Here is an 18,047-nt window from a genome sequence, read left to right on the forward strand (position 1 = left end):
CAGTTCACCACTGCAGGAACTCAATATGTGCGTTACGATCTAAACAAGGCTAAAAAAAATCCCTGCTATTGCCTTTTTAAACATTCGTGAGAATTTCTCCACAGCCTGTCGACTGAATAAATTACACTGGAGAACTGCAGTTTGGTTGTCTGAGAGCTCAGATGTCCTTTCTTTGTCTCCAAACTCATACGAAACGTGTACCCAGGGTGAAGCGAAATTCGCGCAGTCGGGCTTGGCAGCGCGTCTCCTTACATGCCAGCGATAAAAAAAATGTCGCTCACAACATTTCGTCCGGCGAGTACATCCAGCGGAAGAAGGACGTTAAATAGTGGCAGTCTGGCAACAATGTAACCACATGTATGGTAAGTACCTCCGTCAGCACAAACTACTCGTGCTGCACAGTTGGTGCAGTGGATAGAGGTTTTGGTTAGCATGCATGAGGTCAATGGTTCGATACTGATTTGAGGCACATGTTTTTAATTTGGTAAATGTAGTCCAGGTGGTACGGGAACTGGCATCTATATCGTCAACGAAGACTACAGCGGATCCAAGAGAAAACATTTGCACTTACATACTGCAATCGTAGAAACGGAAGATTGGTCAGCTTTTAAAGCAGCACTTTCCACGTCGTGGGCGTGAATTTATTCGCACCAATTCATTTACTACATGCGAAACCTGTTTTATTTGTATCCTTCTCGAATGGTGTCATCAATTAGAACCAAGTATTATTATTGCCTCGTTCAGGTCCATTACATTTCGTTAGAGCCTTACGTTACCAATAGGACTAGCAACGCGCTTTGCGAATACTGTGAATGGTCCCAACAGGAAGCCAACGACGACTTCGTGAACACCATAATATAACCAGATGAAGCAGCATTCACTCTTGAAGGTGTCTTCAATATGCACAATGCCTATCATCGGTGTGAGGTTAACCTGTACGTCACGTGCGACCGCGGGTATCAAGTTCGCTTTGGTATCAACGTCTGGGCCGGAATATTGGGCGACAGATGTTTGGGCCCCTACATATTGCCTGACTGGTTGACTGCACGAAGGCATTATGCATTCCTCTGAAACAATCTGCTTGATGCGCTGGAAGATGTTCCACTACATGTTTAGCAGAGGATATGGTTCCAACATTATGGTACACCTCCACACTCTGGAATTAATGTCACACAGTATTTCGGCAGAACATTTCCAGGGAAATGGCTCGGACGTGGAGGTCCAGTTCTATGGCCACCGCGTTCACCTGACCTAAATCCCCTGGATTTCTTCCTGGTGGGACACCTGAAGGAGCACGTGTACTCTACTCCGCCGACGAATGTGGAAGAATTGTTGGCGCGTGTTCATGCTGCTTCTTTTACTGTGGATGCAGATTTTCTGCGAAGGGTCCAGAGCTGTATGATCCGGCGCGTTGCGCAGCGTTTGGACCGGCGGGGAGGTCGCTTTGAGCATCTGTTGTTCTGAGGACAACGTATTCTGTAGTGAAAATCATGCGGTGATTAATTTGGACATTATTACTCTCACTGCTTGCTAATGTGCGACATCTGAGCGCTCATATTACATGTAGTATAAACGATAAATAGATGTTGCGTTATTGTACTGTTCTATCATCCGTAGCTTCTCGAAACTGATATGGTTTTTGTAGTTATTCTGTCTTATGACAGGTCATTTGCTTCAACTGTCTATTTCTTATTTGTCTAACCACGTATTTGTTACGTTCAGCGTTACAAAATGTTCTAAATTTAGGATATGTGTGACCTAAGAAGAGGTGTATATCATAGTACGAAATGACACAATGAAATTAGCAAATAAAAAAAGATGCTCCCCAACCCATCGACCTCCTACATGCTAACCCAAAACTCTATCCACTGCACCAACTGTACAGCAATCTTCACGTCCTGACAGAGATTGTTACCATACATGTGGTTACAGTGTTGCCAGATTGCCGTTCTTTTAAATTCCGTTTTCTGCCGGATGTACTCGCCGGACGAAATTTTATGAGAGATGTATTTATCGCTGGCGTGTAAGGAGTCGCTCTGCGAAGCCCGAGTGCGCGAATTTCGCTTCACCCTGTATAATGGAAAATAAAGGGAAATTTGCCAAATATGCTATTCACAAAGAACAGTTTGATTCATGCAAAGGCTGTATGTACAATGAGGTGACAGAAGTCATGGGACACCTCCTAACATCGTGGCATGGGCTCAACAAGTCACTAGAAGTCCCCTGCAGAAATATTAGCCGCCTAGGATTGCGAAAGTGTGGACGCTGCATGATTTTATGCACTAACTGACCTCTCGATTACGTCCCATCAATTTTTGATAGGATTCGTGTCGGGCGATTTCCGTGGCCAAATCATTCGCTTGAATTGTCCAGAATGTTCTTGAAACCAATGGCGAACAGTCGTGACCCGGTGACATGGCGCATTGTTTTCCATAAAAATTCCATCGTTGTTTGAGAACCTAATTTCCATGAACGGCTGAAAATAGTCACCAAGTAGTCGAACATAACCATTTCCAGTCAACGACCAAGTCAGCTGGACCAGAGGACACAGTTCGTTCGATGTAAACACAGCCCACACCATTATGGAGCCACCACCAGCTTCCACACTGCCTTGTTGACAGCTTGGGTCCATGGTTTCCAGGGGCTTGCGCCACATTTGAACCCTCCCATCAGCTCTTATCAACTAAAATCGGGACTCATATGACCAGGTCACGGTTTTCCAGTTGTCTAAGGTCTAACCGATATGGTCACCAGCCCAGGAGAGGCGCTGCAGGCGATGTAATGCTGTTCGCAAGGGCACTCGGTCGGTCGTCTTCTCCCATAGCCCATTTAACGCTAAATAACGCTTCACTGTCCTAACGGATACATTCGTCTTACGTCCCACATCAATTTCTGTGTTACTTTACGCAGTCTTGTTTGCCTGCCAGCGCTGAAAACTCTATGCAGACCACCCTGCTCTCAGTCATAAAGCGAAGGCTGTCGGTCCTTCGTTGTCCGTCGTGAGAAGTAATGCCTGAAATTTGATGTTCTCGGCACATTCTTGACACTGTGGATAGCAGAATATTGAATTCCGTAACTACTTCCGAAAGGTAATGTCCGAGGCGTCTAGCTCCTCCTCTCACTCCGCGTTCAAAGTCTGTTAGTTCCCGTTATGCGAGCGTAATCAAGTCGGAAACGTTTTCACTTAAATCACCTGAATACAAATTACAGCTTCGCTAGTGCACTGCCCTTTTACACCTTGTGCACGCGATAGTACGGCCATCTGTCTCTGTGCGTATCGCTGTCTCACGAATTCTGTCACCTCGGTGTACATTACACTGGAGAAACGCTCTTTAGTTGTCTTAGATATGTACGCTGTTTTTCACTAACTTTTGGCCTCTGAATCCCAAAATAAGCACAGTTTTCGTCTGTCACGTCAACATTTTAAGCTACAACATACACTCTCTTTGTCTCAAAAGCCATACAAAATGTGCATATAAAGAAAAACAACAGGAAAACTTACCAAATACGCTGTTCACGTAGAACAGTTTTATTCATACAGTGGCAATACATAATTACTGCAAGTTAAATTGTGTTCATCCAAACTGTAATGAAATTTCTTGAAACATTCCTTCAGTTACAAAGATTTAACAAATTGATTCATGACACCCAGTTTTATACGCAGAGTTGGAAATAAAAAATCCTTTCTGTCGACAAATGGCTGATGTAGAATGTCCGGAGCACCAGGTTTCTTATCAGGCTTAGGCAGCCAGTTCAGCTACGCCCAATGCTTCTCACGAGCTCTGCTGTTCCACGTACGAGAATAACAGGGATACCTGGTATATCCATGTTGTTGGGCCATGCGGAAGCCAAAATGGTAGGGCATTTAAAACATTACTCAGATTTTTTGCTTATGCAATATATATATAATTACGGATTCCACACCGTATGACTGCTACCACTGACCTGAAGCGAATGATTTACTACTACTGCAAGGATCAGTAAAGTTTCCTCATTTCCTGTAAGAAAGGAGAGAATGGAGCAACGGCGAAATGTCCTGTTAGGTGATCGCATGATCTAGTACATTTCTGCATATTAGACATTGTTAAGGGCTGGACTTTGGCACACACTATAAAAAAATCACTGGATGTGCTTTTTATATTGGCTGTGAAAAATGCATCTGTGTACATACATTGCCAATGACATTGCATGTGTAAATGTGCAGATCATTCACAGCTGACTTTACATTTTGTGATAGGATCAAATGGTATGATGGATTTTTCTTCTTCTTTTGAATACTACGTAAAAAGCAGCACCGTAACGTGGTGTTGCTTGAAACAAAGGGGTAACTTCAAACGATTTGCAGTTATCTCGTTTTTAAATATGGAATCATTGTATGCGTAATATAATTGTTGATTTTGTGTCTTATTCTCAACAACCATAACAAGAGCGGTAGTTATAGAAAAAAAATTAACTAAACGAATGAAGTTACCCTCTTCTAGATATCGTTTACATTGTTGACCAGTATTCCCTCTTATTTTTGTACACATTATGACCCAGTTTCGTAAGGACTATGGCTATGAAAATTAAGTCATGGATTACGTTTACAAAATCACTGTATTTATTCAAAATAGTCTCCCCCTGAATCAAAACATAGATGAAATCGTTTTAAAAGTGTTTTGAAACAGCCACTTCATTCCCTTTTTGAAGTTCATTACTACTGCATTACAGTTTTCTTGGAGGTCCATAATTACTTCATTACGGTATCCTTTCATTGCCCACTTCAATTTGGAAAGAGCCAGAAGTCGGCTAGAGCCAAATCCGGCGAATACGGTGGGTGGTCAAGGACTGTGATCCATTTGCTTGCCAAAAACTCGTGCAATATCACCGCTTTGTAGGCTGGAGTGTCGTCATGGAGAAGCAACCAGGAACCTGCCTCCCAGTATTCGGGTTGAATTCGACGAATTCTCGTCTACAAACGCTGAAAGAATGCAGAACTTGATGTTGCCACAGTGTTCCTCCGCCATTGTCCGAGTGTCAGACACGTTGCACTCACGGCCGGGATGCCTGCTGCAGCAGTGCTAGCTAGCGCTTTGACACTCCACACAGCTGCTTTTGAAACCTCAAGGATCGTAACGCCGCAACTCACCACGAGACTTTATTGCACTTTGGAATTTCACACAATCAATCCTAACTGAACTGGGATACACTATGTACATTATTTTCGTTACGCTTATCGTCGCAGATACTAAGGTGAAGGGACTTGCATCGAGTATGGGTAGAAACTTGCAGCAGTAGCAAATCTCTTTCCTCAAGTCAGACCATCGGGTAGTAGGTGTGAAATGCGTAGGTTCACGGCCAGTATAAAAAAAATCTGTATATTGTTTTAAACGTCCTGCCATACTGTTTCCGATCTCCAACTACGTTACTGTTTTCTATTAAAACTGACTTAGAGAATCGAAGAAAAACATATTTTCATAATTTTGTAATTATCGTTTCTCAACGACATTTTTCAGAGCGACCACATCACATATAGCCTAGGTAATACTGAGCTTTTTGAATGCTCAAAACCGTTTAGTTTCTCCATGATTATTTCTGAATCCATAGACAAATAATAAAATTGTATATACACTACTGGTCATTAAAATAGCTACACCAGGAAGAGATGCAGATGATGAACGGGTATTCATTGGACAAATATACTAGAACTGACAAGTGATTACATTTTCACATTTTCCTGTCGGTTAAATTTCGCGTCTGTAGCACGTCATCTTCGTGATATAGCAATTTTAATGGCCAGTAGTGTATGTATGTACGTATGTTTGACATCTCCTCCAAAACCATTGGACCGATCAAACGTGGTACACATATCATTTACTGTCTGAAAATAATCACAGTGGGGTAAGAACCACTGACCTATCAAAGCCGTGGAAGTGAGGGAAAAGGCAGTGTAGCCCACTAAGCGAGAATACCCCTACTTCAGTTATTCGGTGTTTGAAAATGAGAGCACTTAGACTTGCACAAACTTTACACACGATTTCAAACCCTTACCAAATTTTTTCTCGCTGAACCGCCAAAAAATGGTGAAAAGAAAACTGTTTTTCGATCACTACATTTATTACTGTTCATGCAGTAAAATACGAAACTTATTGTTTTACTACGAACTGTATTCGTGATATATCTTGCAAACATTACTACGTATACCACTGAGTGTACCAGAAAAATTAAATCATTGTACGACCCTTAGCACGTCATAAGCAATGAGTGCTTGAAAAACTACCACATCCTGCAAGATGTTTAAATTTATTGCTTCGTTGTTGGTAACTCTACTCGCAACACATTTCACCGCTGAATGTACCTAGAAAGACACATAATTCAGGAGATATGACGTCAAATACTGACATGCCTAAAAAACTGCCCCATAATGCATGACGTTTTAATTTACTACTTCTTTACTACTAACTCTTCTCAGAACACATTTAGCAGATAGTAGGAACATGTACCACATGATGTATTTACAAAATAATATTTCATAGAACATAGTTCAGGAGATACGTCATAAACATCAAGCTGCGTGAAAATAAAACTGCAGTGCGAAATTCGTTAGAGATACAGCTGAAATACGTATACAAATACTCGTGAAATACGTTAAATTTGTGTGAAACAGAGAATGTGTCAAAAAGAACCATCCGATTCGGCATGTCTATATTTCTTAAACAAACATATACAATAAATTTTGTCTTTTGGTGAACAGGAATCTCAAAAAGCTGTTTTTTTTTCATGCCTTTTCATAGGTTTTCAGTATGCTCCCCTTGAGATGCACGGCAAATGTCAATGCGGTATTCAATTTGTTCCCACACTAAAGCGAGCATTTCTTGGCTACAGTTTCCACAGCTGCTGTGACGCGATGTCTGAGTTCATTCATTGCTGTTGGTAACGGAGGCACAAAATGGAGTCTATTATAAACCCTCACAAGAAAAAATCACATACAATCAGGTCCGGTGACCTTGTAGGCCAGTAATGTAAGGCTGAATCATTTGATCCAGTGCGACCGATCCATCGTTCAGTAATCCTTTGATTTGAAAATTCCCGCACTTCCCGGTGCCCCATCCTGTCAGTAAACGAAGTCGGTCGAATCAGTCTCCAACTGTGGGAAAAAGAAAGCTCTCAAGTATAACGAGATACGTGCTTCCTGCAACAGCGTTCCCGGAAAAGAAAAATGAACCATACACCTTTTCCCGTGAAACTGCACAAAACGCATTAAATTTTGGAGAGTCCCCCTCATTTTGTACAACTTCATATGGTCGTTCCGTACCCTACATTCTCACACTATGACGGTTCATCTTTCCATTCAAATGAAACGTTGCCTCATCACTTAACACTAAGAGTGGAAGAAAACTGTCAATCCATCTTGCCAAGAAAGAAATTACAGAACTCCACACGTTGTTGTTTGTCACCTTCACGAAGTGAATTTTGTATGGTTTCATGTGTAAACGTCGACGCAACACACGCCAGACGGACACCGGAGGCATGATGAGCTATCGATCTGCACGGCGAACGGATTTCTGCGAACTCCTTGTGAAACTATGGCGGATGAGTTCGACGTCTGTGTCAGACACTCGGGGACGGTCCGGCGATTTGCTTTTACAAAATGGTTCAAATGGCTCTGAGCACTATGGGACTTAACATCTGTGGTCATCAGTCCCCTAGAACTTAGAACTACTTAAACCTAACTAACCTAAGGACATCACACACATCCATGCCCGAGGCAGGATTCGAACCTGCGACCGTAGCAGTCGCGCGATTCCGGACTGAGCGCCTAGAACCGCTAGACCACCGCGGCCGGCTTGCTTTTATACAAACAACCTGTTACTCAGAATTGTTCATGCCGCCACCTAACACACTGTGCTGAAGGAGGATCCACACCATACCTAGTATGAAAGTCACGCTGAACAGTTATTACTGACCTGCACTGCGCAAAACGAGTACAAAATGCTTTCTGTTGTACAGACACCATTTTTACTAGAACTGAAGGGGGCGCAGACTGCAGCTACCTTGCGGGAACAATATAGAACTCGAGAGATTGCTCTTTACAACAGTACGTTGTTCACGCACATATCTCAACTAACGTAATAACTATATATATTTATAGTTTTATGAATCGGATGAGTCTTTTTGATACGCCCTGTATATTTGTCATTTGCGTTCGCGAACAATGCCATTGGTAAAAAGTTCATCAGAAGCCCTTGGAACGATTTCAATCAAATTTGGTAGGTACACTTATTAGTTAGAATCTAGTTAGAATAAGATTAAGAATGACCAGACTCATACTGGGATCAGTGTGATAACGTGGAGAGAGAAGGGAGGACGAGGAGATAGGTGGCGAAGGTAGGATGAGGAGGAGATGGACAGAGATAGAGGAGAATGAGATTTTCACTCTGCAGTGGAGTGTGCGCTGATATGAAACTTCCTGGCAGATTAAAACTGTGTGCCGGACCGAGACTCGAACTTGCAAAGGTCCCGAGTTCGAGTCTCGGTCCGGCGCACAGTTTTAATCTGCCAGGAAGTTTCAGAGATAGAGGAGGAAACGAACGGGGGAAAGGGGAGGAGAGGGACAGAGATAGAAGAGGAAATGAGCAGAGAGAGGGAAGAGGAGGAGAGGGACAGAGATAGAAGAGGAAATGAGCACTGAGAGGGAAGAGGAGGAGAGGGACAGAGATAGAAGAGGAAATGAGCAGAGAGAGGGAAGAGGAAGAGAGGGACAGAGATAGAAGAGGAAATGAGCAGAGAGAGGGAAGAGGAAGAGAGGGACAGAGATAGAGGAGGAAATGAGCAGAGAGAGGGAAGAGGGATAGAGTATGGGAGCGGAGGAGGTGGACAGAGGGATGGGTGATGGGTAGAGATGGAGAGGTGAAGGTGATGGACAGGAACATGAGGGATGGATAGAAAAAAACAAGGAAGGAGAGGAGAATAAAGAGAAAAGGGTACATAGAAAGAGGGGGTAAGAGTAGGTGGATAGAGAGAGGCGGAAAGAGAAGATGGATAGGAAGAGAGGAGCAGAGAAGACGGACAGAGGAAGGACGAGACGGTTTAATAGAAGACTGGAATGAACAAATACCCGAGCAACACCGTGTTTCTCAGCTAGTTATTAAATACACTGAACCCGCCTCAGTGGCCGAGGACGCACACAGGGTGGAAATATCCATCTGCCGCTCGAGTGATCCCTGTACCTAGTACGACTAGTATAGCAAAACGAACGCCAGCGGCATTCGGCCGGTAAGCGCTCGCTGTACTGACAGTAGAGACGGAGAGACAGATAGACAGAGTGACTGACGGTGGTTGTGGTGTGGCCGGTGTTGCAGGCTTCAGCGACCCGTACTGCATGCTGGGCATCCAGCCGGGCGGCCTGCAGCCGCCGTCGCCGCAGCCGGGCAGCGGCCAGAGCTCCCGCGAGACGCCGCCGGGCTCCCCGCGCCACGCCTCGGCCGCCGCCACCGGCCGCACGCTCTCCGACAGCGGAGACCCCGACCAGCCGCACAGGGACACCTCGCCGCACGAGAAGTTGCGCAAGCACCACAGGTGACCGACCGCACTCAAACCTAATTTTTGCTCTGCAGCCGAAACTTAACGACAGTTTAAAACTGTGTGCCGTGCTGCGACTCCGATGGGAAGGTAGCAGAAGAGTAGTGACAGCTGCTCAGCTGGTTGTGAGTCATGCCCGATAGCACAGTCCTCGGCAGAAGACTACTAACATCAAACACAGTCCCAGTTTGAGGAAGAAATTTCTGAGAATGTACCTTTGAAGCAGAGCACTGTATGGTAGTGACACATGGACTGTGCAAGAACCTGAACAGAGATTCGAAGCATTTGAGATGCGGTGCTATAAAAGAATGTTGAAAATTAGGTTGTCTCATAAGATAATGAGTGAGGACGTTCTCTGGAGAATCGGCGAGGACAGCAATATATGGAAAACAAGAGGAAGGAACAGGGATAGGACTTTTGTTAAGGCATTAGAGATCAACTTCCATGGTACTAGAGGGAGCTAAGAGTAAAAACTGTAGAGCAAGACAGAGATTCGAATATATCCAGCAAATAATTGAACACGTGGGGTGCAGTTGCTACTCTGAGATAAAGAGGTTGGCACAGGAGAAGAATTTTTGGCGGACTGCATCAAACCAGTCAGAAGGCTGATAACCAAAAAAAAGAATCTTAGGTCGCCGAGCAGGGCCACAGGCGTCAGTGCAGGGCCCACAACTGTCTCCTTTTTTTTCAGTCTTCTGAGTGGTTTATGCCGTCTGCCACTAATTCCGCTGCTGCGCCAACCTCTTCACCTCACAGCAGCTCTTGCACCCAACTACCTCAGTTATTCGTTGCATGTAATGCAGTGTCTTTCTTCCGCTATAGGTTTTACGCTCTACAACTCCCTCTAGTGCAATGTAAATTGTTCCCTGATGTCTCAGCTCATGTTCTATAATCCTGTCCCTATTTCTAGTCGATGTATTACTTTCTACGGAGAACGTTCTCATTCCTTACCTTATCAGTCCACTTAATTTTCAACATTCTTCTCTAGCACCACATCTCAAACGCTTCTATTCTTTTCTTTCCTGGTTTTCTTACAGTTCATGTTTCACTACCATACGGTGCTGTGCTCCAAAAGATCATTCTCAGAAATTTATTCCTCAAATTAAAGCCTACGAGCGATATCAGTAAATTTCTCTTGATCAGGAATGCCCTTTTTGCCAGTGCTAGTCTGCTTCTTATGTTCTCCTTGCTCGTCCATCAAGCGTTATTTTGCTGCCTACGTAGTAAAATTCCTTCAGTCCATCTGCTTCATGATCACCAATTGTGATGTCAAGCTTCTGCTATTCTCATTTCTGCTACATCTCATTACTTTTATCTTTCTTCGATTCACTCTCAATGCATACACTGTAATTATTACACTGTTCATTGCATTCAGTGAATCCTGTAATTCTTCTTCACTTTCACTGAGGTTAATAATATCAGCGAATCATGTCATTGATGTCTTTTAAACTTGTATTTTAACTCCACTCTTAAAACTTTCGTTTATTTTCACCACTGCTTCAAATCGTTCAAATGGCTCTAAGCACTATGGGGTTTAACATCTGAGGTCATAAGTCCCCTAGAACTTAGAACTACTTAAACCTAACTAACCTAAGAACATCACATACATCCATGCCCGAGGCAGGATTCGAACCTGCGAATGTAGCAGTAGCGCGGTTCCAGACTGAAGCGCCTAGAACCGCTCAGCCACAGCGGCCGGCCTATCACGGCTTCTTCGATGTATAGATTGAACGGTACGGATGGGAGACTGCAGCCCTGTCTTACACCCATTTTAATTGGAGCACTTTACTCTTGGTCTTCCAGTCCCATTCTTGTAAGCTATAGAGAAATACAGGTAGTATATCATATGTGCAAGAACACTGGGGGAACAATAGAAAAGGGATAGCAAGAGCGAAGTGCTCGATTAAAGACGTGTAACATATCGATGCACTCTTTCGCCCCTAATGTGGAACCTCTACATCGAAGAAGCAGTAACGGAAATAAAATAAAGATTCAAGAGTGGGATTAAAATTCAGCGTAAATGGATATAACATACTGATTCTGCGCGTGAAAAAGAAATAAAGGGCCTGTTCAAGGGAACAAAAAGTTAAATGATTACGGAAAATGGATAGGCGGAAAACCGAAGAAAGGTGAAAGTAACGAGGTGTAGCAGAAACGAGGTTAACGATAAACTTAACAATAGAATTGGAAACCCCGAAGTAGATGACATGAAGAAATTCTGCTACCTTTCAAGAAAAGTAACGTTAATGAACGAAGGAAGGAGGGCATAAAAAGTAGACTAGGAGAGGCGAAGAGCGCATTTCCGGCTCAAAACTTCTACTGTTGTCTAACATCGCTTTCATTTGATGAGAAATTTCTGATTATGTGGGTTTGGAGAACAGAAATATGGCCTGTGGAAAAACCGGAAAAGAAGATAAAGCATTTGAGATGTGGTGCTATAGAAGAATGTTGGAAATTGTTGGGACTGGTAACAATGAGGTTCTCCACAGAATCTGCTAAGAAAAAATATATGAAGAAAATTGACAAGGAGAAAGAATAGTATGACTGGACGTGTTAAGACGTCGAGAAGTAACTTTCGTGATGCTAGAAGGAGTAATTGAAGAAAAAACTGTGGTGGTATGCAGAGTTTAAAATGCATTCAACAAATAATTCAGGACGATGGTCGCAAGTTCTACTATTAAATGTGAAGATTCGCACAGGGAAGTGAGTCGTGGCGGGCCGCAGCAAACAAATCAGAAGAATGATGACCCAAACAAATTCTCTGGATCTATGGAAGAGATTCCCTGATGTGTTGATAAATGTCTTATCGTCCCATCTCTTCTCCCAAGCAGTGCTTCCCACATATTTCTTTCCTCGCTGATTCGGAGGGCAACGCCGCGTTTCTTACCAGTTCAACATACTTTTGTAAGGACGAGTCTCAGATGCTGCGGTTCTCTTCTTTTGTGGCTTTTCCCCGGTCTATTACTTACTTTCATGCAATGTTGCGCTCAAATTGTACATTCGCGTAGAAGTATTTTTCAGATTAAGTTCTACATTTGATACTAGGGGACTTGTTTTAGCGATGATTGTTCTCTTTGTCTTTGCTACGAATGTATCAAAATTCCTTCACTTCGTCTACCATGTGGTCTATAATTTTATTGTTAAATTTATCGGTAATCTCATTTCTGTTGGTGCTTATTACTTCAATTAACACTCAATTTCAGCAAAGTTCATTTTTTACCGTTTATATGTTGTGTCCGCCTCGTTTGAGAAATATTCACGTAGATTTGGTAGAACAATTTTAATTAACGAGAAGGAATACGTTTGCTCCAAAGTGTGTTAAAGACATTGTAAGAAATAATTACTTTAGAAACATAATTTCATCTTAAATAAGAATAAACAGTATTGAATAGAAAGTATCTTCTCAAGTATGGAAATAACACGATTTATGGAAAGGTCAAAGGTCTAAACAAAAACAGTCACTTCCTGTGGAATAAAGAATAAACATAAATATGGTCTAAGATCAAAGGCCTTTAGGAAGAAAACCAACACCACTAGAAAATAGCCCTGACTAGTAAGTACACAATGCATACACTAGCAAAGATTTAAGTCCCGACGGGACAGTCCACAGTTAAAGCTTTGTACATTTAGTCTCAGTGCAAGTTAAAGTCCCAGGACAGTCCAGTTTCAAAATGCCAGTATGATGGAAGACAGTTAACTTCCGGATGGAAACCAAGACTCTTACACATCCACTAACTCATCACTGACGTGAAACACGGAGTCGGCGTTGCGGTGGCTCCAAAGTGAGTTTCTGGTTACTGTAATTGAATGCATTTGGTGCATGATCCAGTAATCCTACTCGAACCGCTCGTCGTGGCTCGTGCGCCGGCCTTAATAAAGGCAGGGTGCCAGGATACTGTACACACTAGTTTCAGTCACGTGGTCCGCGAAAAAGCATAGGTCCTGGGGGGTAACGACTCTTATCACCTGGGATGTCGCCTAGCGACCAGCCGGATCGTGGCCGAGTTGCGTCTGTCTGCCGGGAGGCTGGCTCCTAGGAGTTATGTGAACGCTTGCTGGGATGTAATGTTGGTTGCCTGCTGGGTACGTGCAAGGCATAACCACAGCATTTTTAATAATGGTATTTTGGTGCGTCTGCGATTAAGAAACATCAGAAGAACAATACAGATTTCGTAAAGAAGGTACACTTCTCATACTTTTCAAGTAGATTAGGTGATCAGGATAAATTGTGCCGCCCCCGGTTGGTACTGAACATACTTGCTGAAGAGTTCAGAAAATGCTCAAACATTAATAAATAAATAAAAAGAAGAAGACGTTAGAGTTGTAGTGACAGTGTGATGGAGAATGTTTCAACTATCCCTGGGAGAAGTTTCCTTGACTCTCAGACTGTCATTTTGATCTGGGATTTGGAAAAATGGTTCAAATGGCTCTGAGCACTATGGGACTTAACATCTATGGTCATCAGTCCCCTAGAACTTAGAACTACTTCAACCTAACTAACCTAAGGACATCACACAACACCCAGTCATCACGAGGCAGAGAAAATCCCTGACCCCACCGGGAATCGAACCCGGGAACCCGGGCGGGATTTGGAAAACCATGTTTCATTCCTACTATTAATAAAAGATGATTACGAGTGAGAGGTAGGCTTGGATGTCAATGGGGGAGATTGTAATTTTTTCTTAGGCAATTTTTTATTGCTGGAAAATTTCAAGATGTTATATATTTTTAGGAGTATAGCGATAGGACATATAAGTCAATGGACAAAAAATTCCTATACAGAAAGAAATGTTTTTATGTTGATACCTCACTAACACCTCTGTTCATATTGAAAAAATGCAATTTTTTTCATTCTAGTACCACATGTTTTGTTATTTTCTAGTTTATAATGTTATATAATTGTGAATAAACAATACGTGACATAAAAAATTGAACTCACATTCGAAGTTAGTCTAAAGAACCGTGAGATTAAGCTGTAACCTACTTCCCGACTCGCGATATGTGACATTGTGCTACGATCCTGCATGGCCGAGCAGTCAATAAGTCTGTCCTTCGCGCGCTAGTTGCCCGGGGCCACCGTGATCCTACATGAAGTTCAGTATGAGCTTTCTCAGCTCATAGATTGCATATTCGCAGTACAGACAAGCAAACCAGATCAACGGGTGCGCCGCGTGGGATAGCCGCGAAAGCGACTTGTCACGGTTCGAACGGCTCCCTCAGTCGGAGGTTCGAGTCCTCCTTCTGGCATGAGTGTGTGTGTTGTCCTTAGAGAAAGTTAGTTTAAGTTAGATTACGTAGTGTGTAAGCGTAGGGACCGATGACCTCAGCAGTTTGATCCCATAGGAACTTGCTACAAAGTTCCAATTTTTCAACACGTGCGGCGAAAGGACACAACGATAAACATCAGTCTCGATAGGCTATGTATGATCCTACCACAGCCGAATACCAACATGTGTTCGTAGGCGTTCCTCCATCTTAGACGCGGTGTAACACGATCTTCTCAAAAACAAACAATATAAATACATAATTTTTGAATGGGGAAATCCGTTGCTTTATCTTTCCTTACATACAGAATGTAGATGGGATTATTTCTACCTAGTTTGTCTTGCTGCGCTGAAATACTATGTGGCCAAAATAAAACTGGTTCTGAAAGTGTTCATGGCATTTCGCGACTACGCAAAGTAAACAGAATTGGATGATCAGAAAACCACTGTGAACACCAGAGCACAGTGGGCTATATACTGACACAGGGTTTCATCCTCTCCCTCCTCTAATCATCATGCAAAACAAACATGACACCGCACTATGCACAAACCCATTACAGTCATCTACACAGAACAGGTATACTTCATTTATTAAAACTAAAACAATACACAAACATTTTTACTGCCTAGACCAGAATTTACATTAGACAATTGCAGAATGATGAGTAATTTCGCTCGTTCATGGCAACCATCTTCAGATCCGTAAACAAGCAGAATAAATATCGCGTCAGAAAAATTCTTTGCAACGTAATATACTGTTTAATAAGGTTAAGCCGTCACAATATATACAGTAAGAGCCTACTCATTAGTAAAATGAGCATACATCCTAATAGACTTTGCAGCGTTTTATGGGCAATATTTTACTGCTTCGAAGCAAGTTACCTTTCAAATCGTAAATTTAGGTGAGTACGCACTGAACAATATCAACAGAGAACATAATGGAAAAATGCATTCGTATTAAAAGACAACCAGACTAAGAGACTATTAATTTTTACAAACATCATTAAGGGCGAACGAGGTCGTAACACTGCAGAAATAAATACAACTACCTTAGCAACAAAAATGTTGTACATGAATCCAAATACTTATGAAATTTTGAAATAGCAGACAAAGATACAATTACAGACTAGGAATCTATCCAATGAGGTAAAATGACAAAGTGCCACGTATAAAAGAACACATTAAAATTTTGGTAACTTCAAAGGTATAAACATACACCATAATCTTTCAAGACACTGTTAAAAAAAGGGAAAGGGGCACTTGCACAAGTAAAATTACATCAGTCATCCATTAAATGCATTTGTAAAACAGGTAATACAGTGAGAAAGCTTTCTGAAAGGGCAGCAAAGATTAATAACTTTCACACCTGTAAAAAATTGTCCAAACGGTACGTTCTAATGTTAAGAAATGAACCTATAATTACAACAGCCATAAAAATATTGAGAGAACCACACCCTGGTTGATAAGAGTAATCCATCAACACACACAAAATAGCCATCGTTATATTTACTCGCTGTTCACAGAGTATTTGTTCGTCTAACTCTGTGTATAAGCATGTACTGGCGCGCCTCCTGTCTGTCCTATTGATTATTTCTGCCAGGTCAGAGCGAGTCCTTGCATAGTTCAGTTGTTCTTGTCAGTCCGGCTGGGTCATTGTCATTTTATTTCTGTCAGCCAAGAGTACATGTAACGTAACGATGTCTATTTTATGTGGTATGACGCATTACTCTCCTAACAACCAGGGTATGATTTTCTCCTTATTTTTATAACTGTTGTTGACAAAAATTCATCTCTTAGTATTACTACGTATTATTTGGACCATTGTTTACAGGTGTGGAACAGTTTTTAATTATGTTAAAATTTCAAGACTATTTGGCTTCATTGGCTTCATGTACAATATTTTTATTGCTAAGATAGTTGTTATTTCTGCAGGGTTACTTTAACATCAATATTAATAGTCTGGTTGTTTTTTAATACGAATGCATTTTGGGATGATGTTTACCTTTGGTACTGCTCAGTGCATATTCACCTGCATTTATGATTTGAACGGTAGGCTACTTTGAAGGCAGTAAAGTATTACCAGTTCAACGCAGTAAAGTCGACTGGAATATACATCAATTTCACTAGTGGACTAGGCTCTCCTTATGTACATTATGTGATCAAAAGTATCCAGACACCTGGCTGCAAATGACTTACATGTTCGTGGCGGCATCCATCGTTAAAGCTGGAATTCAATATGGTGTTGGCCCACCCTCAGCCTTGATGATAGCTTCCACTCTCGCAGGCATACATTCAGTCGTGTGCTGGAAGGATTCTTGGGGAATGGCAGCCCATTCTGCACCGAGTGCTGCACTGAGGAGAGGTATCGTTGTCGGTCGGTGAGGCCTGGCACGAAGTCGGCGTTCCAAAACATCCCAAAGGTGTTCTGTAGGATTCAGGTCAGGATTCTATTCAGACCAGTCCATTACAGGGATGTTATTGTCGTGTAACCTCTTCGCCACAGGCCGTGAATTACTAATAGGTTCTCGATCGTGTTGAAAGATGCAGTCGCCATCCCGGAATTGCTGTTTAACTGTGTGCTGTGATAGTTCCACGCAAAACAATAAGGGGTACAAGCCCCATCCATGGAAAACACGACCACATCATAACACCACCGCCTCCTAATTTTACTGTTGGCACTTCAAACGCTGGCAGATGACGTTCACCGGGCATTCGCCATACCCACACCCTCCTATCGGGTCGCCACATTGTGTACTGTGATTCGTCACTCCACACAACGTTTTACCACTGTTCTCAGTCGCTCCTTACACAACGCGAGGTGTCATTTGGCCTTTACCGGCGTGATGTGTGACTTATGAGCAGCCGCTCGACCATGAAATCCAAGTTTCCTCACCTCCCGCCCAACTGTCATTATACTTGCGGTGGATTCCGAAGCAGTTTGGAATTCCTGTGTGATGGTCTGGATAGATGTCTGCATAGTATACATTACCACCCTCTTCAACTGTCGGCGGTCTCTGTCAGTCAACAACGAGGTCGGCCTATACGCTTTTGTGCTGTACGTGTCCCTTCACGTTTCCACTTCAGTATCACATCGGAAACAGTAGATCTAGGGATGTTTAGGAGTGTCGAAATCTCGCGCACAGACGTATGTGACACGTGACACCCAATCACCCGACCACGTTCGAAGACCGTGAGTTCTGCGTAGCGCCCCATTCTCCTCTC

The 18,047-nt window shown here is 42.7% G+C and overlaps 1 protein-coding gene across 1 annotated transcript in view; it reads left to right on the plus strand.

The window, feature by feature from the left end:
* Nucleotides 1-355: 355 nt before the first annotated feature.
* LOC126176419 (BAI1-associated protein 3) overlaps nucleotides 356-18,047 on the plus strand; it is a 394,605-nt gene continuing 376,913 nt past the window's right edge. The window contains exons 1-2 of the mRNA XM_049923576.1: nucleotides 356-362; nucleotides 9,342-9,558. Coding sequence (XP_049779533.1) covers nucleotides 356-362; nucleotides 9,342-9,558 — 224 coding nt within the window. The remainder of the gene's footprint in view (nucleotides 363-9,341; nucleotides 9,559-18,047) is intronic.

This window comes from Schistocerca cancellata, chromosome 3, assembly GCF_023864275.1.
Source record: "Schistocerca cancellata isolate TAMUIC-IGC-003103 chromosome 3, iqSchCanc2.1, whole genome shotgun sequence".
Taxonomy (NCBI): Eukaryota; Metazoa; Arthropoda; class Insecta; order Orthoptera; family Acrididae; genus Schistocerca; species Schistocerca cancellata.